The sequence below is a fragment of the Oryx dammah genome, unplaced genomic scaffold (genome assembly GCF_014754425.2).
Source record: "Oryx dammah isolate SB20612 unplaced genomic scaffold, SCBI_Odam_1.1 HiC_scaffold_10, whole genome shotgun sequence".
In the NCBI taxonomy this organism is placed as follows: domain Eukaryota; kingdom Metazoa; phylum Chordata; class Mammalia; order Artiodactyla; family Bovidae; genus Oryx; species Oryx dammah.
Genome location: NW_024070194.1, coordinates 71,688,377 through 71,714,328, shown reverse-complemented (window position 1 = coordinate 71,714,328; position 25,952 = coordinate 71,688,377). Strand labels below are relative to the sequence as shown.

The following is a 25,952-nucleotide window of genomic DNA, read 5'->3' as shown; positions in this document are numbered from 1 at the left end:
GCTCTCCCAAGCCCACCATGGTGGGGTTTTGACTGAGGATTTGTTTTGTAGGTATGATTAATTAAATCATTGCCCATTGGTGGTTGAGCTCCATTTCCAGTCCTCTAATCATGCTGGGTCTTTCTGACCACCGGCTCCTAACCCGAAACTATCGAGGGGCTCCTGGCCACTGCTCTTCTAACTAGCATACAGAAGATCACTCCAGAGATTTCAAAGGTTTTAGGAGCTGTGTGCCGAGAACCAGTACAAAAGACCAAAGATTTCTTACTGTATTTCACAGTCACTCAAGTCCATAGAGCAGTCAAGGTGCCAGCCAGAAGGACAAAAGTGCTGTCATTGCAAGGTGCACGCCCTCTGGCTTCGGTGACTCAGAGCAGTCTGCATCTGTGATGTGCTTTCCTGTGCACTTTATCTGTGCACTTAGATACAATTTGCCTTCCGTGGCAGCTCAGACCATGGAGTAAAGTGCACGGCCACCAGGCATTATGCTCGCGGTGGGAGAAAAGGGCAGAGGGAGCTGATCATGGAATTGAATCTGGGGCTCTCCCACCTGTCCCTCACTTCCTGCTCCTGTGGGCAGACTGACGCCCACAGTCACCAGGGCTCACTAGCCTACTCTCTAGCTGGGTCCATGTAACAGTGTCTTTCCAGAAGGCTCCACCAGGGCCCTTGACAGTCTGACCCAATGGCCACTTCCTTCTTTCAAAACAGGGTGCGGTGGGGGGGTGGGGGGGTGAGGAGGTAGGTAGGACTATTAACCAGTAATGGTTCTGATTCTGATTAAGAAAAAAAAAAATTTTTTTAACCACACTACTGTCTTTGACTTTTCCAGCTCACCTGGTTGGTAGTTTTCACTACATAGAAATGCCAACTGCTATTTGCATGGATGCTTTAAATATTAGATCAGGAGATTGTGCTAACATCTTCAAACTGTAACGTGAAATAGCACCTGTCACAGGAATTAACTCCTACTTGACTGGAAGGATGACCTGCCTTTGAGGCTTTTTGAGTCCATAATATTATAAAGCATTTTCTCAGGTGCTGGTCTCGCAAGCAAACCAGTAATGTGAGAGGCAACGCCCCTCCCCCGATTCTCTGGGTTACAGTTCCATAAGTCCCACTACCACCATTATTTTTTAACATACTTATTGAGCTGTGCGTGTGGCTTGCTCCCTCCAGCCCTCATTTAATTTCAAATCAGTTCAGCCAGCGTTGGAGCCATCTCCTGGGCCTGAGGACAAAAAGATTGAAATGGAATAAAGTTCTCCCAACACTTCCAGGGATGAAGCCCCTCGAGCAGCCCGAAGGCTTTAATAAGGGAGTAGATTTTGTTCCCGATAAGGAGTTTCCGCTCAGATGCGTCAGGAGAGGCAGGCCGGGCGTCGGAGAGCTCGGGACCCGGACCCTAGCAGTAGCCGGGAGATTGCCGGCGTCGGCCGGCCGACCGGGAGCGCAAGGGTTAAACGGTTTCCGCGAGGCCCGCCCTGGGGCCGCGCTTCCCGCTCCGCCGCGGTTCCTCCCTCCGCCGGTGACGCGCCGGCCTTTGCCCAAATATGTCCCTTTCCCCTCCCTCGCCCGACACCCGGCGCCCGCAGGCGCCCCCGAGCCACGGGGCTGGCACTCGGACGTCGCTCAGCCTCAGTGTCCCGGGAGCACTTCTCCGCGATGCCCTTCCGAAAAGGTAGGCGGGGTCCCCGCGGAGCGCGCTCGGGCCGGGGCGGAAGATCTGAGCGGCCAGGTGCCAGAGGAGGCCGGTAGGGCGCGGGGACCCGGGCGCCGCGGTGTGTCCGCAGGCCCCCGCAATGCCCCTCTCCTTCCGCGCGGCCCCTCCGACCCCGCGTCGCCGCCTCCGGCCACCCGGTGGGCTGACCCCCACGTGCCCGAGCCGGTGTGCAGCGCGCGCGGCAGAGGCCGCGCGCAGAGCGTGGGTCGCGGTACTTCGACAAACCCCGATCCGATCGCGCCGCAGCAAGTTCTGAGATGCAGGTGGAATCGGGTTCTCCGGGCGGGCTGAAGATTTGGGAGGGGAGTGTTCTATGGCGGCCAGAGGTGGTGAGAGGTTCGCAGCGTCGGGTCCCGGCGGCGCGCTCGGGTTGAGGTCCGAGCCTCCCGGAGAGACGGGCGGGGGAGCATGCAGGTGTGGAAGCAGATCCGAGTGGGAGTCCTGCCTCCGGCCTTTTCTACTTACCCTCTGACTCTCGGGAAGTCCTTTAGCCGACCGGAGTCTCGGTTTCTTCATCCGCAATACGAGCGCGTCAGCTGGGACGTGTGGGACGGGTGAGCGGTGCGCGGGGCAGCCGGCAGAGGAACGGCCCGCCCACCAGGCAAGACCTGCCTCCCTGTGCCCCGCAGTCTGCGCCGAGCTTCCCACCCGGCCCACCTTCAGGCCCTGCTCCTCTGCAGAAAAGCGCCAGCTACTCCCGTGGCCATTTTCCTGGCGGGGTGATGGAGGCCCTGCTGTGCCCCGGGCGCTGAAGAGCTGGGCCAGGACGCGCCACCCTCAGGTTGGAGCCCTGATGGATGGATGGAACAGACTCGGTTTACCTTCCAAACAGAGCAGTCTGATTGACCCCTGCTTTTTCTGTTTCTGTTGGCAAGGGCTCGGGGACCCACTTTCACTCAGACCCACCTGGGTACCAGTGACCCATGCCAGCGACTCCCTCTCGAACACCTGGGAACTGGGGACTGGCTGCGTGGCTTCCTCCCGCTGCCTCCACCCACCTTTCTGGCCGTCTCTACACTTCTCTCATCATCTCGATTCATCGTCAGATTAATGCTAGTGTTTCCCCGATTACCCTGTTGGCCTTTGTCCCTTAAACGGAGGTTGCTACGGTGCCACTGTGAGGTCCTGGTTGTGAAGGGGCACGGTCTGCATGCCGGCCTGGGGGGATGTTGAGAAGGTAGGTGGCAGCTCAGCGCAGGGATTGAGGGTTCAGTCAGATCCTCGGTGGATGGCTCGTGGTCCCAAAGTGGCCGGCTTCAATGGCTCCATTATTCCATATAATGGGGCTGCCATGCCTCTGGGCACTCCCCAGAGTCCCCACCTGACCTCATGTCGCTGCAGCGTGAATGGCCATTTATCCACTGCGTCTGTGTGGTCTTTAGAGGCAGACTCCTGGGGGCACAGCCTCCGTTCACTCGGAGGGAGCCAGCCTTGCGCGGGAGGAGTAGGTCCCAGGGCAGCTGAGCCAATGTTCACCTGTGGAGGATTCCCTCCGTCCTCACAGCAGACTTCCATCACAGCAGACCTCCGTCCTCACGCTGCCCACCGTGTTTTGACTTTTATCCCTAGTCTGACGAGAAGAACGTTGCTGCCTGGACAGGCGAACCCTGCCCCTCTGTTCCATGAATACTGATTCCTGAAGGGTCCAGGGTGTGAGAGAGGGGCCTTGTGGCTTTTTCATAAGCTTTGTTGTGAGCCAGGGCGGGGCTCCGGTGGGCTTGCAGGCCAAGCAGAACTTCCCCATTTGACTGGGTTGGGACCTCCTTTTGAGAAATAAATGCAGTGAGTGGAAATTAGGGCCAGACCAGGTACGCTCAGTCCAGTTTGATGATGAGACAGCATCTGGACCTCTCAGGAGGTGGAAAGGTCAGCGTGTGAGAAGGACTGCGGCACTCCATCCTGGGAACCATCTGGCTGCTAGAGACTTCTATATATATACATAAACACAGAATATATGCACGGTATATATACTAAGACTTAAGTGTACGAATATATATATATATATATACTCTTTCATACTTTAAAGGGGGGATTCCTTGGTGACTCAGATGGTAAAGAGTCTGCCCACAATGACGAGACCTGAGTTCAATCCCTGGGTCTGGAAGATCTTCTGGAGAAGGAAATGGCAACCCCCTCCAGTATTCTTGTCTGGAAAATCCCATGGACGGAGGAGCCTGGCAGACTACAGCCTATAGGGTCACAAAGAGTCAGACATGACTGAGCATCTTTGCTCATTCATACTTTAAAGAATTTGAATCTGAATCTATTAAATATTTTTTTAAAATAACTTAAAAAATGGGAAATGAAAAGACTTTGCTTCTCTCCCTGCAAAACAACGAGAAGCCAGATGGAGGGCTCCTTTGTGGCTCACATCCAGAAGGCTGACGGCTGTGTCTCCTAGGCTGTGTTTCTGTGTCTTGCAAGACAGATTCGGGGACCAGCTGGGTCAGGGCCTGGCAGGAAGGACTCGGCCCACTCATTCCAGGCAAGCTGAGAAGAGCTTAGTGAAGGTCCTATTACAAAGATGCAGGATAAGGGAGAGAAAAACCACAGAGGGTATTACAGAAGCTCCAGCAGTGATTCCTGAAGGGTCCAGGGTGTGAGAGAGGGGCCCCCAGGCCGGGGGGTGCTGAAGGTCCAGCGGTCACTGGAGCTGGTGCCCGGATGGGGCCTGCCCCTCTCTGGAGGATGCTGGTGGCTCGTGACCCTGCAGAGACCACTCGCCGCTCCCTTTCTCTGACCCTAGGGCATTGACAGCAGAGGGCCAGGAAGCTCATCGTGTGCATGTGGGTCAGCTTGTGGGGACCCGAACCTGCTGGGACCTGACCTTGCCCTTCGTGGCAGTGGGTCTGGGGCGACAAACAGATCGCCGCTCAGGCTCTGGTTCTTAGCCTGTGCCTTGCCTCTGGAGGGGCTCGATGGATGGCACTGAATGTAATGAGGACAGGGTTCCGTGACTGCACACCACTTGCTCGCTCGCTCATTCGTGTGCTCCTTCACTCATTCATTCTTTAGATTGAGCGTCTGCTGTGTGCCAGGCACGCTGGAGGTTCTCTACCTGCAGTCACACCCCCAAGCGTGATCCACCTGCTGTGATGACAGCAGCAGGAAGCATGGAGCCCGAATGGGGTGAACGGTGGGGCTGGGGTGTCGGGCAGAAGCCTTCGATGGCCTTCCCCGCCGGCCGAGGGGGTGACATGCCAGCACCATGTTCGTGCTATTCACATGTCCACCATGCTCACACCCGCCCTGGCCTCTCTCCTTGGTGGCTCCAGGGTGCCGGTGGCTGTGTGTGTGGGAGAACAGAGTGGGACCCTTGGGTGAACTGCTGGAATCTTGAGATGGGCTAGAGTGACAATGAAACACCCTGAAATGGAGGCCCATCAGGGAAAATCGTGAGAACAAAGGGGGCGGCAAAAACTTAGGTGGGAACCCATCATGGCAGGTGGATCACTGCGAAGGTGAAGGAGTGAGGCTCAGTGAGGCTCTGTACGCAGCAGTCAGCTTGGGCGCTGAGCAGAGCCGGACTGAGGCTTTGCCTTTCCAGCTTGGCCCGCGATGATAGGCTAGGCGGGGATGTGGTACTTTGTGCATCAGGCTGAGACTGCGCATCATGAGAAGTCTGCAGTTATGGACCAGTAGCGTTTTCCACGTTAGACAGGAGAAGAGAGAAACTTAGATGCCTGAATCTTCTTTGTCCTTGACAGAGGCCCGAGGAGGGCATGGGACTGCACGTGGAGACAAGTTGTGTTCCTGTCTCTCCCGTAGCCCTGAGGGCACGCCTGTCAGGGGCAGGACTCAGTGCCCTGGTCTGGCCAGATGATTGGCTACAGGTGCCTAGGGAGCCTCCCTGGCTCCTGCTGGAAGTGGAGGCACAGACCAGTGCCACCATCACAGGAGAGGCGGCCCCTGAGGGGTTCCTGCAGGTGAGCTGCTGGCAGTGGGTTTTTGGACCCAAGCCGGAGCCCTCTCCTTCCTTTCTCTCCCAATAGGATTGCAAAAAGCAGACCCCGACTCTACCCTCCAGAAGGTCTGCCCTGGTGCAGGCAGGCCGTGTCGTGGGGCGCTCTCCTCCCGTGGGTCCGGGGCAGCTTGCTGGGCAGGAGGCTCTATCTCAGAAACTCTGCCCCAGGGAAGCACCTGCCAGCCAGGCCGGGCCATCTCGTTTCCTTGAGGGCCTCTGTTCCCCACAGGATCCTCTGCTTTGTCCTCCTAGGCCTTCGATCCCTGAGCTGTGCCCCTCTAACACTTTCCTGTTCCCTTAAAGCATGTCCTCTGCTGTGGTCCGTGTCCTCAGCATCCAGTGGTGGCCCCCAGAATCCCCATGCTCCCACATCTGGGCTCCCTGCCTGCATCTGCTCCCCTGGGAGAGCCAACCGCCCCCTCATTGGTTGGGGAGGCGGAGATGTACCATCCTTCATGGTACATCTGCACACACGTGGATACACACACAGGCTTCGGGTCCTGCCTTAAGGCCCTGCTCAAGTTCACGTCTTCTCTGCCCTGTTTTCCATCTATTCTGGGCAGATAGGGCTCTTGCAGACGCCTACTTTTGCTCAGTTTGCTTGCCCTCGATTTGGGGAGGGTCTGGGTCTCATACTTCTGTCCAGCCAGGTGGTTGCAAGTGCTCCATAAATCCTTGTGCCTTGTTAGTTTGTCCAAAACTCCATTTTTCTCTGCGGTAAGCAGTTGTAGAGCCGAAGTAAGACTATCAGATTCCCTGATCACCGAAAGATTTACGGTCATGCTTCCATGCGTAGTCTAAAATAAAGACAACGCCGAGCCATAAATGTAAGCAAGGCAGACACACTTGTGATTCTGACGACGGTCCCTATTTTTTTTATGCTTCTGGGTGAAACTGTAGGTCCTTAACAACAGCACCTGATGCTGTGCGCCTGTGTGGTCTGCACCTTGGTGGGTTCCGACCTGGGGGCCCCATGCAGGCAGATGCTCTTCTCTTCTCCTTGTGGAGCTAAAAGCACCCATTGCTCACACATGCTCAGGATTTGTGGATCCATGAAGTGTCCAAGCCTCCGGCGCATCCGCCCCCCCAACCTCCCCTGCAGGGGACATGAGTCTTTCCTTGAACTTCACAGAGTTTTCCCAGGGCAGGCCTGCCTGAGCCATCATCTGTCTCCCAGTACCCAGCTCCTTTGTGGGTGGCCTTCCTGTTTCCTCCTGATCTCCAGTGGGTCCCGGGAAGTGCGGACAGCCCTCAGCCTCAGCTGACCATTTGGAAACAAAGGGGTGGCACCCTGAGATCGCTCCAGCTCCGGCCCAGGGACCGATGTTCCCCCCGCCCGGCTTGGACGCTTCATCACACACGCTTTCTGCTCTGTCTGCCCTTCCGAGCTCCTTTAGCTAAGCTGAGCTGTGGGAGGCAGGGGGTCCTCCACTGGACTGTGTCCTTCAGGGACTCTATCCTGGGCACCCTGGACAGCCTCTCCCAGCAGCTCCAGGGGACGGGCTGACGTCTCAGGAGAGTGGCAACTGAAGGTGTCCTGGGTGCCAGGAAGAAGCGCATCCTTATCCCACTGGCCGGAGACGGCCCGTCTGGATACTGGCTGCATCTGTGTCCAGGGACTGAGTGGGGGGCCCAGCTGAGGTTGGGGGCATGTCGAAGCTCTGGGCAGGGGCCAGGCAGGCAACGTGTGAACAACAGGAGGGTGTGGGGCTGTCCGGCCCTGGGTGCCCCTGCTGGGATGGGCAGAGGTGCTGACGCTCTTGAGGGAACAAACGTGTTCTTTCTGAGGACCGACTACTGCTTTGGTGATTTGACTGTGGGCTTGACCTGCTGAACCTAGAGTAGGGTTCAGGGAGGCCTCCCCCTGAGGCTGCTTGGGCTCATCCGGAGGCCTAGGGACCTGGGCCAGTGCAGTCAGAGGGAGAGCAAGGTTCCATCAGCCTGTGGGGGTGGACAGGAGCTTCACGAGTTGCAGGAAGAGAGAGGGAGAAACACCCGAGCAGGACCCTGGGGAAGGCCCAGCCCCTGGCACCGCGGCCCCAGGATGGCAGGTGCTGGCCAGGGATGGGGCTCCAGGGGCACCGTCTGTCTTATTTCTGGCTGCACACTTGGGTTGTGCTTAGCTGCTCAGTCATATCTGACTCTTTGCAACCCCACGGACAGTACCCCACCAGGTTCCTCTGTCCATGGGGATTCTCCAGGCAAGAACACTGGAGTGGGTTGCCTTGCTCTCCTCCAGGGGATCTTCTCGACCCAGGGATTGAACCCAGGTCTTCTGTATTGCAGGTGGATTTCTTTACCAGCTGAGCCACCACGGAAGCCCACACTTGGGTTAACTGGGGGCTTTTTAAAAAAGTCTGATGTGCCAGAGATTTTGATTTAATGGTACTGAGTTGATGTCTGGACAGAAAGATTCATGAAACAGTCTCATCCTTAGCATACAGGTACATGGTGACATTTCCAGTCAGTTCCATTTCATTAACAAGGAGGCTGGTCAGGCTTCAGCAAACCCACTTCAAGGCCACGAACAGGGAGAGCCCAGCACTCCTGAGAACGCTCCCATTGCACCTCAGGGCGCCTCCAGACTTCTTGCCGCTTGGGCTCTGAGTGTGACTGAGGGTCTCTAGCATGTCTGGGGGTGCAAGGGACCTTCCCAAACTCAGTGGGGTGGGGGGCTTTGTGAATCTGCATCAAAGGAGGGAGGCCCCCACCACGCAGCCATCCATCTACAAGGGACACCTTTCTCTGGGGAAACATCAGAAAACAGATGTTTGGGAACACGAGGAAAGAGAGGGTTACAGCTGAGGAACTTGGGAGAAAAGGCAGGAGACACACTGGGAGGCTGGATGGGCTGCCTCGGACGACCCCAACCCGGTGATGTTACTTCAAGCCTCCCGGAGTCCTTCGACTGCACGGCACATGTCTGTCCTTTGCCTCGTGGAGCAGGATTGGGTGAAGCGCCAAGGATGCAGCAGGGAACTGGCTGGACGCCTGCCCTTGTGGGCTTCCATTCTGCCGGGGAGACAGACGGTAACAGTCGAGTCAGTGAGCATAGCGTCTGTCCACGGGGCATCTGTGCGGGGTAGAAAAATAACGCAAGAAAGATGAGGGAAGGTGGGGGGGGGCCCTGCTGTTTGCAATAGGATGGTCACTGAGGGGACATTTGAGCAGGGACCGAAGGGAGTGGGGAGTGCACCACGTGGTTTCTTAGGAGAGTGTCTGGCAGGGGGATCTGTAGATGCAAAGGCCCTGTGGCTGTCATGGGCTGAGTGTGGAGGTGGGAGGGGCTGATGTAGGGTGGGTGTGGGTCCTCAAGGCCATTGTAAGGCCTTGGCCTCCTCCCTGCAGTGGGATGGGAGATCCTGGGAGGGACTTGGTGGAGGGCAGTCACAAATCAACTATATTATAAAACCCTCAGGCTGGCACGTGGCTGCCCTCCTGGGACCAGACTGCAGGTGATGTATTCAGGAGGTAGAGATGGTAGGTCTGGATCGGATGTGGAGGGAGAGAGTTGGGGCGGCTCCCACGACTGCCCCCAGCTGACCTGTGCACATGCTGGGCACGTTACTGTTAACAGTTGGCGTGGTCAGCAGAGGGGGCAGGTCACAGCAGGGCTGGAGGGCTCAGTGACTGCTGAGTAACCGTGAGAGGATTCAGGAGGATTGGGACTTGGCAAGCAGACATCTGCAGAGATCCAGTTTGCTCTGGGCTGATCTCCAGATAGACACTTTTTGTAAGAAGAAACTTGCTTTCAAGTCAAATCAGAGTTGACGTTCTTTTTATTAAAAAAATATTTATTTGGCTGCATCGGATTTTAGTTGTGTCATGCAGGATCTTTCATTGCAGCACAGGACTCTTTAGTTGTGGCACGCAGGCTTAGTTGCCCTGAGGCATTTGGAATCTTCAGTACCTGCTGTTGTTCAGGCCCACAGTCGTGTCTGACTCTGCGACCCCATGGACTGCAGTACGCTAAGCTTCCCTATCCTTTACTCTCTTCTGGAGCTTGCTCAAACTCAAGTCCATTGAGTTGGTGATGCCATCCAACCATCTCATTATCTGCTGCCCTCTTCTCCTCCTGCCTTCAATCTTTCCCAGCATCAGGGTTTTTCCTAATGAGTCGGCTCTTCACATCAGGTAGCCAAAGTATTGTACCTTCAGCTTCAGCATCAGTCCTCCCAGTGAATATTCGGGTTGATTTCATTTAGGATTGACTGGTTTGATCTTGCTGTCCAAGGGATTCTCAAGAGTCTTTGCCAGATAGTCTTCTAGTTCCCTAACCAGGAGTCAAGTCCGTGTCCCTGAGATCTCCCCATTTTAGCATCGACAGCCCCCAGAGCCAGCTGCCTCCTCATCCCAAGCAAACTGGGACGGTGGATACCTGACCCACCTTCCACCAACCCTCGTGCCTTGGGCTTGATGACCCCTGGATGGCCTCTTGTTGGAGAAGTAGGTTTGAAAACATTCATATTGGAGCAACAAATAGAATCCAAGTTATTTTTATGACCCTGGGTTACAGGCTGGAAAGTATGGAAGATAAGTTTCAAAGCAATTCTGTCAGCAGACACAGTAGAAAATCAGAACAAGAATGTTATCAGCAACTTGCTGTAATAACAGCAAAGGAATCTGAATCTGCACATTGCCTGGCTTCTGCATGAAAAACCTAAAACTCAAACGTCATCCCTTTTTCACGAAAGTGAGTCAGTCAGCATCCACTTTACCATGAGTCCTGTTTGCTGTCATGACATCATTTCCCAGACGTGAAAATGGGGAACGAAGCACACTTCAAGCTGAAACCACGCTTGGTGCAAATCCTAGATGATACAAAAGCTTTTTTGTATAAAGTCGTTTGAATGCAGGGAGAGGTCACGTGGTCACTGAGTGCTCTAGAGGAAATTGGTTTCTTCATGTTATAAAACTTCTACAGATTTCATTGGTGGATGCCTCCCAATGCGTAATTCAGGGCATGATGGTAAACCGGTCATCTGTACTCCAGGAGCACCAGCTGTGCCCAGCAAGCGGGGTGGCCTGTGTGCCTCTGTGGCCATGTTCCTTTCTCTGGCTCCTGATAGAAATAACCAAAGACCTGGGAAAACCTTTTAGAAATCAGCCAGTGTGTAATGGGATGAAGGAGAAAAAGAAATCCTGCCTCTTCACTGCTCAGGAAAATGCAGGTGGAGCGCGTGGTGGAAGGCACCGTTTTCCCCCTTCTTTGCTGACAGACAGGAAGGCTGGCGTTATGGAGTGCTGGGAAGAACGTGGACCAGAAGGGTGGTCTCTGACATACTGCTGGAGGGTGACTGAACTGGCATGCGTGCCTGGGAAGCAGTCTGGTGCTGTCTTATAAAGTGGACACCCACACATCCTATCACCAGGTTATTCTTGGGTGTGTCACTGAGACAGACTCCTGGGCAGCTGGTGTCCACTGAGACTCTGTTAGGAAGCCCTTTAAACACCCCAAAAGCAGATGAACAGAAGCATGAGTTCATTCTTGGTATAGCCCCATTCTGTGGCCGTCTGAATGAGCTACACTCTGAAGACAGCTACACTCAGTATTGCCCATGACTATTAAAAAAAAAAAAAAAACTCAAAACATTGGATACAGATGCTTTAAAAAAAATAAAAACCACAAAATCTAAGCAATATGCTTTTTTAAAACTTCATTCCCTTTTATAGCTTTAAAAAAAAATAATTAATTTGGCTGCGCTGGATCTTAGTCACGGCACGTGGGATCCTCATTTTGGCATGGGATCTAGTTCTCTGCCCAGGGATGGAACCCGGGCCCCCTGGGTTGGGAGTTCGGTGTCACTGGACCACCAGGGAAGTCCTACAATTGCTTGGTTTTAAATGGGTGAAAGCCGTTCCAAAAACCAAACGAAAAGAATTCATCGTCTTCATGGCAGCTGCTTTCTCAGCCTTCAAGAAGCAAGGTTTTGTCTCCACTTTCTGGATGAGCAAAAAGAGAAAGACTTCACAGACCCTGCCGAGGTGACGGATGACCAGGAGGAACAGCCGAGGCTGGTGCTGGGTTCCAGTCTCCATCTGGCCTTCTGCCTACCCGCCACGTCTTTCTGCTTCTTCCGAGGGCTCCAGGTTCCGGGCAGGGGTGACGTGGACCTTGGCCTGGGGGGGTGCCCCAGGCGACCTCAGGGGGTGTGGGAGAGCGTACTAGGCAGGCAGGAGGGACTTGATTCCAGTCCTGTGATGTCTCTCTCTGTCGGGGGGCCTCTGATGGTCCCTTCATCTCTCAGGACTTCTGTTCTCTTCTGTAAAAGGAGGAATCGGCTGGGTCATCTCTTCCAGCAAGTGCACTGTGTGATTCTAATGATCCTCTTTCATCTCTCGTGCTGTTAGGGTTGGTTTCTTCAATATGCATTTGAGTTTTAGTCCCCAAAGGGCTACAGTAATGATCCCTGCGTTTAACTAGTAGTGCATGTAGTATATTTCGTTATCTCGATGGGTATCCTGAAGGTCTTTCAGTGTTCATTAACCCCTCTTCTTCATCCCCTCTACAAAGTATGCGTCACACTGAGAGCTGGTATATAGGTGACCTGAACAAATCACAACAGCACAGTCTCTCCTGCTCTGAAGTGTCATCTTGTCCCAATCTGGGGATCCATACACCTGATGTCTTTGGTGATTACAAAAAAGTGGTTTACACCAAGACCTAAGTGAATCTTTTCTGTTATTGGCTTACATTATATGTGTTTTTAAGCTGAGGTGTAACATATATACAGGAAGTATTCAAATCTCAATCAGTCTCTACACATCTATAGGTGTTGAATTCACTAAGACATTAGAAGCAATTCTTTACTTTGCAAGGTCTAGCCCTTTCTCTCTCTCCGGAGGTAATAGTGGTTCCTGTGCCATAATGCAATGGCACCCCACTCCAGTACTCTTGCCTGGAAAATCCCATGGGTGGAGCAGCCTGGTAGGCTGCAGTCCATGGGGTCGCTAAGAGCCGGACACGACTGAGCAACTTCACTTTCACTTTTCACTTTCATGCGTTGGAGAAGGAAATGGCAACCCACTCCAGTGTTCTTGCCTGGAGAATCCCAGGGACGGGGGAGCCTGGTGGGCTGCCGTCTATGGGGTCGCACAGAGTCGGACACGACTGAACCGACTTAGCGGCAGCAGTGCCATAATGTATGTCACTCCATTTCCCCAGCTGGACTGTAAGCTCCTGGGCAGTGTCCCCTTGTCCTTGGGCCCGATATGATTGATAACCATATACTGAATTAACTAAAGAATTAGTAGGAACATTAATACTTCAGGCCTCAAAGGATATCACTCTGACTTGAGGGTCTTTCTTTCTTCTTGATTAATTTATTAATGGAATCTTCTCCCAGCCCCTGACAGCAATCGCACGGAAGATCCACGCAGAGGAGCCTGACCTTCACGGAAGCAACACAACGCTGCAGAACCAGCGCCATGTCCAGAGCCTCCAGGCTTTGTAGCCCCCTGGCTTGGGTGCCCGCAGCCCCTCAGCCTCCGTGTGTTGTTGATGCTGTAACACCGCCCTAATGACTTCTCTGAGGGGTGTTTCTGCAGGTTTTATTCTGCCTTGTACTTCTCTTTCATTGCTCTGCCCGGTTAACAAGTCAAATGCCTCTTTTTCAGAGGGAGACCAGTTTGGGTTAGACATTGTCCTCTTCAAGCTGCTTAGATTGAAGTCCTAAGTTATTCCAGCCAGGACACCTGCTGTCCCATTCACACAGGGTGTCTGGGGGGTTGTGCAGAATGAATCAGAACCCCTGAGAGGAGGGTCCTGGAACATGAGATAACAGAGTTCAGGCCACCCTGCGTCTCTTCCCGAAGGCTTGAGAACCACAGCAGCAAGTGTGTGATGAATGAATGACATGGGCCTGGCCGACCTCCTGTAACGAAGGAGACATAAAATGCTTAAATGACAGCAGAAATGTGTCCCAGCACAACCAAGGGGGTCCTTGGTCTCAGGAGACCTTTGCAGTGACCCCGTGTGCTTCTTAATAATCAATGTCCACGTCGCTTTTTGAGCTGCACCTGCCCTCCTCAGAGTCCGTTATAAAAAGGCACCCTCTGAGCACGTGAGCCTCCCTGGAGGGACACCGCCCTGCTGAGAAGGCGGCCTGGGAGTAGATGGAAACCTTTCTGCTGCGAATGTTTGACAAAACACCTGGGATTCTTTTGCCCCAGACATGTCCCTTTCACTGCGTATGCATTTTATTTGTGTGTCTACAGGAACATAAGATGTTTGATTTATTTTCGATGACTCAGAAAATAGTTCTCAGGTCCACAAGCATTCTTTGCATGTGTCAGCAATGAGTGATACTCCTTGCCTGGAGTGCCTGGAGGAAGTTTTCCATTTCTGTCTGTATCACTTTCTACTTTAAAAAATGGTAAGCATTTAGCAAAGTTGCAGGCACAGCACAGAGGATGACCCGCATTGCCTGGATTCTCCAGCGGTTGTTGCATTTTACTGTGTTATTGTCTCAGGGTGTTTTGTTGTTGTTGAAACATTTGAGACTTCATTGCAGACATCCTAACACTTCATCCCCAAATACTTTAGTGTGTTCCTCCCCAAATCAAGAATGTTCTCTTAAATTATCCATATGGATTCGAGGATTTTTAAAATGATGATCGCATGTGTTAGAATCCAATCCTGACTGGATGGATTTTAACGCTCAAAACGTCCCAGATTTAACAGACACCCTTTCAAGTCGGCTGCCATGTCTTTTCGACACATTCCCTTTGCCTTTTGAGCTCTTCCTTATTTTTCTGGCACCACCAGGTGCTTTGTCTCTACATCCTGTCTCAGCCTTGGGATCAGCAGCTGCTCCAAAGAGCCCTGGTTTCTTTCACTGGAGGATGGTGATTATAAGTCAGACCTGGGCTCTGGTTTGATTTTTGCTCATGGGCTACCATTGTTTCTGGGGACTTTTCAGTGGCTAGAGCTAGGAAACATGCTTTAAAAAAATATAAATTCATACTGCTCTCATTCTGGCCCAATACCAGATAGCTCTTCCTCTCCTTCCTCCCAATTTTGCATATTTACCTTTTATATTTTCCCCAGGAATCTTTTTTTTTTTTTTAATCTCGGGGCTTCCCTGGCAGCCCAGTGATAAGACTCCATGCTTCCACTGCAGGGGGCATGGGTTCAATCCCATCAGGAAACTGAGAGCCCAGAAGCTGCACAGTGAGCCATTTTTTTTTTAAATCTTCACTCTCCTTTACTCCTGGTATTATTAATTTGGTATCCAAAATTCCTTGTGCTGAATATCTGATTCCCTATGAGCGATGGCACTGAGTGGATCATAAATTCAGTGCACAGGTGAGGGCTGATCGTCCTATCTTCTGGGGCCTTAAAAAATATCTGCAGATAGGCGGTCTGAAGGAGACCACAAGCAAGAATACTTCGGTTCCTTCTGTATCTGCCAGTCATTTCACAATGCATGTGTTTTAACAGAATTTTTACCGAAAAGTTCAGGGGACAGAGTGTGGCACTCCCACACCTGCTGTCTGAGTGCCCCCAACTTCTCTGGGCAACAGGCCTGCTCCTCACCCACAGCCACGAGCAGATAAGCAACGTGCAGCACGGACCACCAGGCATTTAAAGGAGGAGAAAGGAAATGAAAGAAAAATGTTCGATGAAGATTGCCTCTCCCCTCATAAAAAGATCAATAGAAGGAAAAAAAATGTTTAAATGATGAATAGACATATACCTACAAAGATATGAGACTCAAAAGGCTGCCAGGCAGTTGAACTAAGGACAAGGATGAGGGTCTGGGGGCTTCAGAATGAAGGAAAGGTCGGTGAAGAAGCACTGTCTCCCATAAACAGGACCCCTTCTAATGTGAATTTCTCTTATAAAAAGGGTAACTTTTCCTCTGTCTGCGGTCTCTCTAAAATAACCAGCTCAAAATAATCCTTAAGCCAGGAGGCATATTTTAGGGTGGCAAGCTCTGCCGCCCTCGATACACCTCCTGGAGCCAGGCTGCAGGGACGGACGTGGCCCAGGGGCTGGGAGAGAAAGAGGGGCAGGCAGAGGGCAGGTGTCCGCGGGGCTTCCGCCATGGGAGGCCAGGCAGGAGCCTGCAGGTGGAGCCCTGCCTCAGCGGCCGCCGCCTCGCCCTCCCTGGGTTGATGATGGGCGCGCAGGTCAGCTGAGCCCGGCTGCCCGGGGAGAGGTCACCCCGGGACACAAGGCGGCGGCCGGAGGGGCGGGAGGGGCGGGGCCCAGGGGACAGGGCGGGGCCGAGCGCGCGGACGGGCGCGCGGATTGGCTGCCTGCGCGGCGCACGGGCCGATCAGCGCGCGCCCCGCCCCGCCCCGGTGCGCCTCACGCCGCGTTCACGTGGCACCGCCCCAGCCGGCTCAGCAGCGCAGGTCTTGCACGTGGGCACGGCGTGGCGTGCGCTCCGCGGTACAGGCAGGCACCGCGTTCGCGTTCCGCGCCTACCCTCCCCGCGGCCTGGTTTCATTTTCCGGCCTAGGGTTCTTTCCGAGAAGGCCCGGGAGTGGCCATATTTTGTTTAAAGCGCCAGAGGAACTAGGGCGGCAGGTGGTTTGCCATCCGGGCGGGGCCGGGAGGGCGCGCCGCAGAAGAGGAAGGGGATGGGGAGGCATTAAAAAGAGCCCGGACGGGGGAGATTGCGTAAGCCCGTGCAGTGTTTTTATCTTCGGGAAGTAAACAGTGGCCGCGTTTCGTTTTCCTGCCCGGCCGAAAGATACACCAAAAGATGTACCAAATTGACCGTGGACGCGGTGTTCCGTGTGACATGGTGTAAACAACTTGCACAGCCTCCCCTTGGAGGGCGCCTCCAGAGGGTCGGGGGCCTCTGTGGCCCCAGGAAACCGCGGCCACTTTTTGCGTGCGAGCTCTCCCAGCCCCCATGGGTTGAGGCTTAGGTGTCTCAAGCTTCGACCCCTAGCTGAACAACTCTTTCCACAGCCCCTCACCCTCACTCAGAGCCTAGAATGAGCTGGGTCCGTGGAGCTCTGGAATTAACTTTTGAGAGTGACTCAGCTAGTGGAGGGTCAGGAAACCAAGTCACGTGAGGAGTGGTTGAAGAATTGGGGTGTTTAGCCCAGACAGGTCCCTGGGGCACGCAAGCCCAGCTACAAATATGTGAAGGACTCTTGGATTGCTCTGGTACCGTGCTGCCTGAGGGGACAGAACAGGGATATTTATGGCAGGTGAATTTCAGGTCAATTACGGAGAAGGGGCAGCAAAGAACCTTGCTGGAGTTTTATCCAGGAACCTGGTACAGATAGGTGTTCACTTGTTACAGTAGGAAAATGGTGGCGCTTAGATTCAAACTCTGATCTGCCAGATTCCAGAGCCTTTTCATTTTTCATGATGCATCTGTTTTAATGTAATGGGTTACTTTGTGGGTAATGACAGTGCCAAAGTGTTTCTGCAGTGGTGGAGTGCATTGGACTGGAAGGTTCAGCCAGCCCTGTTTAGCCGTGTCACTGATTGCTGTATCTGATGGAGAAGGATCTTGTCCTGGGCCAGACTAGGATACCAGGGCTACCTGAGAAGGAGGAGATCCCCGCATTTCACCAGCAAGTCAGATTTTCCACCGGGGCACATGTCTGCTCCCTTGGCCCTGCGAGTGCTCTCACTTGTTGAAACAGTCCTGACTTTGAGTTTAACAAATGTGGTCACAGGGTCCAGTTGTCATCAGACCTTGTTATAACCTCCCAGCCCATTTTTTGCATCTGACACTCCGCCCCTTGTGCACTCCATCTGTCTAGACTCAGGTAAACGTGGGACTAACACAGTAAGAGCTGAGGTCTGGGGGAGCAAGTAGGACTGAGTTATGTCAGTCCTACAGGCAGCATGAGACACAGTGCCGTGAAAAGTCAGGAGAGGAGGGCCCAGGCTGGTTGGATTTCAGTCTGTGGCCCCTAGTGCCTCAAGAGTTCACACTTTTAAGCTTCTAGAGAAGATGCATAGAGGAAGTGGCCGTCTTTGAGGTCTTGGATTCACTTTATGAGTTAATATCTTCAAGCTTTCTGAAAAGCTGAGCACTTTAGGAGTCGTTTTTTGTCTCCACTACATGTATTGTTCAGTATTTCTCATGTTAGCACCCCTGGGAGGAAAATAGGGGTATGAAATGCATGTAACATAGGAAGCAGAATCTGGTTTTTCTTGGATCTCTAGTGAACCTGGTTACAATTTCTTAAAATAACCCACGGAGAAAATACCAGGCTGAGCCCTTTTCCCCTAGAGGAATCTGCCTGCGGCTGCATCCACCCTGCACACAGCTTTTAGACCTCCAGAAGGCTGTTGCTGAATGTCCACCCTTCTTCCTTCCAGTAAGGTGCCTGATTATTCATCCTTAACCTCCTGGGTCCTCCCGTTCCCAGGGTACCAAGACATTGGCCATCTCCCAGGCAGCCCAATCCAGCCCTGAGCAGCACCACAGAGAGTGAAATATGTCTGCCTGCTTCCTTCTGGCCTCTTTCTCCCTGGGCTACTTCCTATCTCTCAAGTCCTCTCCTGCACTCTCCTGTTCCTCGCAGCCTTCATGGCCATCATCTGAATTTATTTTATCTGCTGTTTATTTCTGTCTACTCTGGTTGCTGTGTATGGGCTTTCTCTAGTTGCGGCAAGCGAGGGGCTGCTCTGCAGTTGCAGTGCTCGGCCTTATTGCAGTGGCTTGTCCTGTTTCAGCTCACCCTCTAGAGCACCGGCTCCATAGTGGTGATGCACAGGCTTCGTTGCCCTGCAGTATGTGGAATCTTCATGGACCAGGGAACAAACCTGTGTCTCCTGCATCAGCAGGTGAACTCTCAACCACTGGACCACCAGGGAAGTCCCCTTGGACGTCGTCCTAAAGGGATAGTGTTGCAAAGAAGCCAATTCTGACTCCATGTTGGAACTGTTTCTTTGATTTGCTTTTCGTTGCTTTTGTTGTTATAATCATACGGAATGGGCTGCCTCAGAGTATCCTGCCTCTCTGCCTGACTGTTAAAGTGCCTTTGTTCAGAACCCTGTCCACCTGTGGCTGGCAGGAAGGAAGAAATTAATACATGCCTTGCCTGAGGCTTGCCATTCTAGGAGATATTGGCAAGATTGATGGCCTTCTTATTTTGCTTCCTCATCTCCTGGGATCTCTGGTCTATAAAAGAAACTGGAATACAGACCATCGCCCCCCCAGCCCCCCAGTCATCAGATGCTTATTTTGAGGCACTAGCTTGCCATCTTCTCGGTCAGCTGGCTACCGATTCAAGTGTCTCCCTTGCCTCAACTCCTCATCTTTTGGATTCCTTGGCCCATCATGCAGCAAACAGAGAGAGTTGCTGCTGCTGCGAAGTCACTTCAGTCGTGTCTGACTGTGCGACCCCATAGACGGCAACCCACCAGGCTCCTCTGTCCCTGGGATTCTCCAGGCAGGAATACTGGAGTGGGTTGCCATTTCTTTCTCCAATGCGTGAAAGTGAAGTCGCTCAGTCTTGTCCAACTCTTCGCAACCCCATGAACTGTAGCCTACCAGGCTCCTCTGTCCATGGGATTTTGCAGGCAAGAGTACTGGAGTGGGGTGCCATTTCCTTCTCCAAGAGAGAGCTAGGACTTGGTAACAATAGTAGCTTGGTTTGTATTTTTACTGATGAACATCCTAGAGTTAGGGTAGGGGCACAGGTTGAATCACATCCTTCTTTTCCCAGCTTCCCCCCTTCTCACCCTAGCCTACTCACCCTGAAGGACCGCTGGGGTGGGGCCCAGATCGCCTGACTGTGAGGTCCCTACTTCTGCTCCTGCTTACTGAGCCAAGGTTCTGCTCCCCAGCCAGCTGTCTTTCACTGTTCATGTATAATCCATTCAATAAGAGATTCCGTCAATGAGATCAAAGCCTCAGACTTTGTGCTGGAGGCAGAGGTGGGATGTTGCTGCGGGCTCTGGAGGCTCACATCTTGGGTTCACACACCAGCTGCGAGGCCTTGAGGAAGTTCCTTCCTCTCTCTCTGCCTCGGTTTCCTCACCTGTCAGCCTTGTGGGGTGGTCGTGAGGATGAAGGAAGAAGCAGCCTGGTCTGGGACTGGCACGTGCTTGGCAATCCGTGGCTGGTGCCCTCTGCCCAGTGATGCCAGCTCTGAGGGTGTTGCTGCCACCCGCTGCTGTCTGGGTGTCAGTGCGCTGGACGATGCACGGGGCAGGTGGTCAGCACTGCTGCCACGCCCCTCCAAGGGCTCAGTGCCCTTCCAGACCCACCTGACTGTGACTCCCAGGCCTGCCCTGTGGAAAGGCGGGCTGTTTGCAGTGCTGTGTCCAGGAAGCTGCCAGAGATCCATCCACCCAGGACCACACCTCCCGAAGGGGTCCTCGGCCGAATGACCCCCTTCCTGCCACCCCAGGTTCTCTGGCAGGGACCACCATCTGCTTTCTTGGGTGTAGCCAATTGAGTGGACCCTGTACCTGGGGAAGAGAAGGACTGTGTTCTTCACTCTCACAGCCTGTGGGGCTGTGATGGGGTCTGTGGTGGCCACAGGCATCTTAGCTTTAGTGGGAAGAAGAATGAAGAGGGTTCAACCCGCGGCTAGTCACAGGAGCTGTTGGGAGACAGGCGTCCTCAGTGGGTGCAGAGCAAGTGTGTTCCCCTGGGATTTTTTATTTTGATCTTGAAACTTTGTGTCTGTTCCTAAGGCTGCCAGGAGGCTGGGGGGGGGGGGTGGTGCCGTGTGTGTGTGTGTGTGTGTGTGTGTGTGTGTGTGTAAGTGAACTTGCCTTTGCTGATTGGTGGGTGTGGGGGAAGAACTGCGAGAAAGAGGTAGTTTTCTGAGGTCCAGAGAGAGGCTCAAAGTCTAAAGAATCTTTAAAAAATCTTTCTAAAAAGTGTGTACATGTTCATCATGTCTGACTCTTTGTGATCCCCTGGACTGTAGCCCAGCAGACTCCTCTGTCCACAGCATTTTCCAGACGAGCCATTTCCTACTCCAGGGGATCTTCCCCACCCAGGGATCGAACCCGTGTCTCTCGTGTCTCCTGCATTGGCAGGCGGATTCTTTGCCACTTACGCCACCTGGGAGGCCCCCCTAAAAGGTGTGGCATCCTTAAATGTGTATGTCCTGGGGTGAAATTCCAGTTCCTGGGCTCTGCTGCAAGGTTTGCCAGGAGAGTCAGAGACCCCAGGGAGGACTGGCCCCTCCCTGCCTCTCACAGTTGGGTTTTTATAAGGTTTCCATTTCAGTTTTTTATGTGCATGTCCTTGAACCTCCACCAGCGTCTCTGAGGCTCTGGGTTTGCACTGGAAAGATTGATGTTCTCGCTGGTTGTGTGCTCTCTGGGATGACTTGACTCTTCCTCTTCCCTGTTTGTAGAAACCTTAAATTAGTAACATTTTGGGAGTCTTTTTTTTTTTTTTTTTCTTTGCACCCAATCTCCTGGACTTCTGTCTGTGGTTATTTTGAAGTGTCGGCATTGGGGATGTGCCTTGGGGGCCCACCCACTGGCGCTGTAATGAGGAGACTGTAGTTTGCTTTCAGCGGGAGAACCAAGTTTACCATTTACTGGAGCTCCAGAAAGAGCCATAGACCCTTATCCCAAGATAGGAGGCTGTGAGCCTAGAAGCAGTTTAAAAAACTCTGTACTTTGATACTCATCTTATCCAAAGAGTCTGCTTAGACTGTTTGGTGATCTAGGAATCAGAAAGAGAACGGATGGCTTTCACATTAAAAGAGAGATCTATTCTCCAAGCTCACTCCCACCCTCCTCTGCGCCTCATGTGTGTTTTCCTTCCTGTCCCTGTAACAAAGTACAGAAAGACATAATGTTTGAAAGGGACTAGAAACTTTCAGCCACAGAAATTCCTGGGGTGGTGGATGGTGCAGAAGGGAAGATTAAGAAGAGTGGAGGTGGGTAATGTATGGAGGTGATGGTCAAGCAGGAACAGAGTGTACTGGGGGGTGAGGGGAGTGAGAAGCCGGAGGAGATGACCTGTGTATGCCAGGACCCCAAGCTTCCTTCCCTTAACCTCGCTGTTGGGAAAGGCAGGGCACGCCGTGTCCCTCCTCAGCCCCCAAAGCATGACTTCAAGTGCTAGACGAAAATACCACAACTTCTCTTTCTACTTACTGCGAACTCATCCTTCTTCATTTCTAATTTTCAAGCAGGTTTTACAATGTACATAATATTATCAGCACAGTAGTATGTGTATATAATTTACAACTAAAGACATACCTTCTTGGGAGGTGGGGGTTTGCCATCAGAAGAGCTGGGAGGTCACTGCTCAGAAATGATGACACAGCAGGGAGAGACCAGTGCTCCGCAAAGTTGAATGCTCGTGACTCATTGGAGACTTTGTTGCTGAAATGCAAATTTGTGTTCAGGACGTCTGTGCTGGAGCCCCAAATTCTGCAATTGGAGGGCTGACTCAGAAGGAGTGAAATAGTGGTCCCTCTGCCTGCCTTTTTTTCCCAGTACTGTTCCAGTTGGTGTTTTAGTCATTGAGGGAAAGCCAGTGGGGGGGTCGGAACAAGATGCTCTGGGGCCTCTTCCCGGGAATGTCCCAGCCTGACCTCCAACACTGCTAGGAAGTCCCTGTGTGGTCGGTGTCACAGAGGTCCCGGGATCTGTTCCCATCAGGGGTGTGTCAGTGTCCTGGGTCATATGACACTGTGATGCTGCTTGGCTTCTTGGGCCAGATGGCCCTGACCCTCTGCGGTGTGCAGGGGGTGGGGGGCGGAGGGGAAGGGGAGCTGGTGAGCGGACAGGTGTGCCTGTGAGAGCCGGTGCCGCCCCTCCTCGCTCCGTGTGGTTCCTGGTGTTTTCCTTCCTCTGCTGCCTTCATCTGGGCACTCTGCGACGTAGGCACCTTCTGCTTCTAACACTTAGCTCACATTTGCAAAGCACATTTCAATACTGCTGCTTAAAAAGGATAGCTCCCCAGGCCCAGAGTTGTTATTACTATTTTTTTTTTTTTTAATTTGAGTATAAGGCTTCCCTGGTGGCTCAGTGGTAAAGAATCTGCCTGCTAATGCAGGAGACTCAGGAGAGTCCCTGGTCCATGAAGACCCCGTGTGCCATGTAGCAGCTGAAGCCCATGTACCACAACCGCTGAGCCTGTGCTCTGGGGCCCGGGGGCCGAGCTGCTGAGCCCACTCGCCGCAGCTGCTGAAGGCCGTGCTCCACAGCCAGAGGAGCCACCACGGTGAGAAGTCCGCGCGTTGCAACTACAGGGCAGCACTCACTGGCCAAGACTAGAGAAAAGCCCTCGTGGCAGCAAAGACCCAGCATGGCCTAAAGAAATCAATGATACGATTATTAAGGTCTAATTGCTTTACAGTGTTGTGTTGGTTTCCCGTGTACAGCACAGTGCATCAGCCATATCAATACGTGTATCCCCTCTCTCTGGAGTCTCCCTCCCACCCCCTAGGTGATCACAGTGCACTGAGCTGAGCTCCCTGTGCTATACAGCAGGCTGTATATATGTATATGTATATACAGCTAGCACCACTAGCTCTTTTATACATGGTAGTGTGTGTATGGACTTCCCAGGTGACGCTAAAGGTAAAGAACATGCCTGCCAATGCAGGAGACATAAGAGACGTAGGTTCGATCCCTGGAAAGACCCTTGGAGGAGGAAATACAACACACTCCAGTATTCTTGCCCAGAGATCCCCATGGACAGGGGAGCCTGGCAGGCTACAGTCTGTAGGGTCGCAAAGAGGGTAGGACAGGACTGAGCGACTAAGCACAACGTAACACAGTGTGTTATGGATGTCAGCCCCGATCTCCCAATTCATGCCTCTCCCCTCCACCCACTCTGTCCGCTTGTCCAGTCCCTGCAGCTGTGTCTCTATTCCACCCCTACAGATAGGTTCATCTGTACCATGTTTCTAGATTCCACATATGTGTGTTAATACACCATATTTGCTTTTCTCTCTTTTTGACTTGCTTCACTCTGTACAAAAAACTCTAGGTCAATCCACATCTCTACAAATGACCCAGTCTCATTCCTTTTTATGGTTGAGTAATATTCCCATACACACCACATCTTTATCCATTCCTCTGTCACGGGTGGAATTCTTTTTACCGCTTCTTGCAAGTGAAGAAGCAGCCCCTGAGTGGTCAAGTGACTCATGTGAGATTGCAGGGCTGGGTGCAGTGGAGCAGAGAGGGTCCTTCCCAACGTGTGCTCACTGTTCCTTCTGTCTGACTGAAGACTGCCTCTGTGCTGGCCGCCCGCGGGAGCTAAGAGGCTTGCGGTTTTGAGGACTTCAAGTCCCATTCATTCATTTATTCATCAGAAAAGTTTCTAGGGTGTGTCTAGACCTCAGTGTTCAGAATTCAGGGATGAACAAGGTGGCCCTTGGCCTTAAGGAGGGAGACAGAGGAGCGGAGATGAGTCTACCAGCTTGTTGGGTGCCTGGTGGGGTCAGGTCACTGTGCCGCTGGTGGGTCCCATTGCCATGGAAGGGGCAGCAGAGAAGGTGATCTGGCGGGGTGTGTCGGCTGAGACCTGAGAGTAAATTTCCAGCAAGACAGGGGTGGGGGCGCCAGCACCCGGTGACTCAGCATGTGGACACCAGGCTTTCTCCTCCATTCAACCGAAACAGAAATGATGGTGATTAATAATACATTTGAAACCTAACAGTGATAATCCTAAATCATTATCTAAGTCATTAGATTAGTGATAATCCTAACTGGGCCACTTGTTGTGTCTTCAGCCTACTTCATCATCATGGAATTTCCCTCTTAAACACTGTGAATACTGTTTGTTCTGAGAGTTACTTTGCTGTTAATACAGCAGCTCCCTTTTCTGGTGACATGTGTCTGCCTGCTGTAATTCCCACACTGTTTTACTTTGAACAACGCACATCTTCATATTTAAGCTGGATTTCTTATCGTCTGGCTTGCTTTTTCTCTTTATCCAGTGTGATGTGTCTTTTAAGTAGTGTTTAGGCCATGTACGTTTAATGTAACTATCAACTGTCTTCAAGCACAAGAACAGAAAGTTCCCCAGGGCCAGAGGGTTTGCTTCCAGTCTGTTCTGGGCCAGAGTCTGAATCAGGTTTGGCCAGCTGGCTCTGAAGATTTCCCCAGCAGTCGGCCCAGGAGTCACCAACCTCGGGTTTGGAGCCCCTGGAGCTTGGTCTTCAGGTTTGGGTTGGGGAAGGAGCTGACTGTGAGCAGTCAGCCCAGGACCCCCTCTGCCCACCCTATACGCATGTCCCGCCATTTAGAAGCTCCACCTTACCCCTGAATCCCTCTCTGGCAGAAAAAGCCCACTTCCCCCATGAAGCCTTCCTGGACTGCTGACCAGCTTATAATGGGGTTTGTCTGTGCAGGGCATGAACACTCAACACCAGCCTTGCGGTGACTTGGAGGGTGCGGTGAGCTTCCCGACACAGCATGAGAAGAGTTTCTTTAAAAACAGAATTTCTAATACTTTCCCTAAAGCTTCAAATGTAACGGCCAGGTCGGGTTTGGCACGTCCTGGACTAGAACAGGTTGACCCTAGTCATGGGAAGAGTGGACATCCACCCCTGAGTCTGCACCATCTGAGAGCAAGGTTGGTCTCCAAGTCAACACATCAACACAGAGGCTGCTGCACAGGTCTTGCCATGCGAGCAGAGGAATCAGAAGTGGTCTTGGAGGGGGAGTAGGGAGCCAGTGGTAGTTTCCGAGCAGGGCAAGAGCAGAGCTGAAGTACTGTTTCAGGAGATGAATGTGTGAGCAGCGTGTGCCATGGGCTGCAACAGGGAGGCTTGCGTGGCCAGGGGGTCCAAGGGAAACTGGAAGCAGCGTCCTGTGCTCTCTGCGCAGTTTCAGGGCTTAGATCTGACCAGAGGCGGTAGGAATAGGCGGAATACAGATCACTTGTCTGAGCGATGTTACATCAAATAGGGTTTGGTGACTAATTAGCGGTGGGGCTCAGAGGGAAGCTGCAGGTTGTGGTCAGAAGCGGGGTTAGGGGCCACCAGTGGGCTGGTCTTCGAAATTCCGGAGCCTCAGTTTCCTTGTCTGTACCCTCAGGGAGCTACAGCTGGTGATTCATCCCAGACTCATACTCGCCTGGCCTCCTGGCGCAGACCTGCTGTTTACATCGTTCACTGACCTGGGCTGTTTACCAGCAGCCCGCTCCCCGCCTCCCCCCGACCTCGTCCCTGCTTTCCCCATCTGTCCAGGGTCCCAGCACCTGGCCGGTCTTGGCACGGCTGCCCAGGCAGGGTGTCCCAGGGCGCAGCTCAGATTCCACGAGTGAGGGTGACCACAGCCTGGGCTGACCTCCTGGGCCCGCTGCCTAGAGCTGCCCCGAGGCCCTGGCTGAGGAGGCTGAG

At 52.9% G+C, this 25,952-nt stretch overlaps 1 protein-coding gene and 1 long non-coding RNA gene across 5 annotated transcripts in view; one reads left to right on the top strand and one right to left on the bottom strand.

Annotated features, from left to right (window-relative positions):
• PFKFB3 (6-phosphofructo-2-kinase/fructose-2,6-biphosphatase 3) overlaps positions 1-25,952 on the top strand; it is a 101,851-nt gene that overhangs the window by 25,887 nt on the left and 50,012 nt on the right. Inside the window, exon 1 of one of the 4 annotated variants that reach the window (XM_040248253.1) lies at positions 1,593-1,681. The exons of the other annotated variants lie outside the window; for them this stretch is intronic. Within the exon in view, the coding sequence (XP_040104187.1) occupies positions 1,666-1,681 (16 nt within the window). The 5' untranslated portion in view covers positions 1,593-1,665. Of the gene's footprint in view, positions 1-1,592; positions 1,682-25,952 lie in introns of those variants that run through there. 4 annotated transcript variants of the gene reach the window in all.
• On the bottom strand, positions 256-2,255 carry LOC120869145. Its single transcript, XR_005722445.1, has 2 exons — positions 2,189-2,255; positions 256-1,231 (listed from the first exon to the last, which is right to left on the bottom strand). It is a non-coding gene; the product is annotated as an uncharacterized LOC120869145 (long non-coding RNA).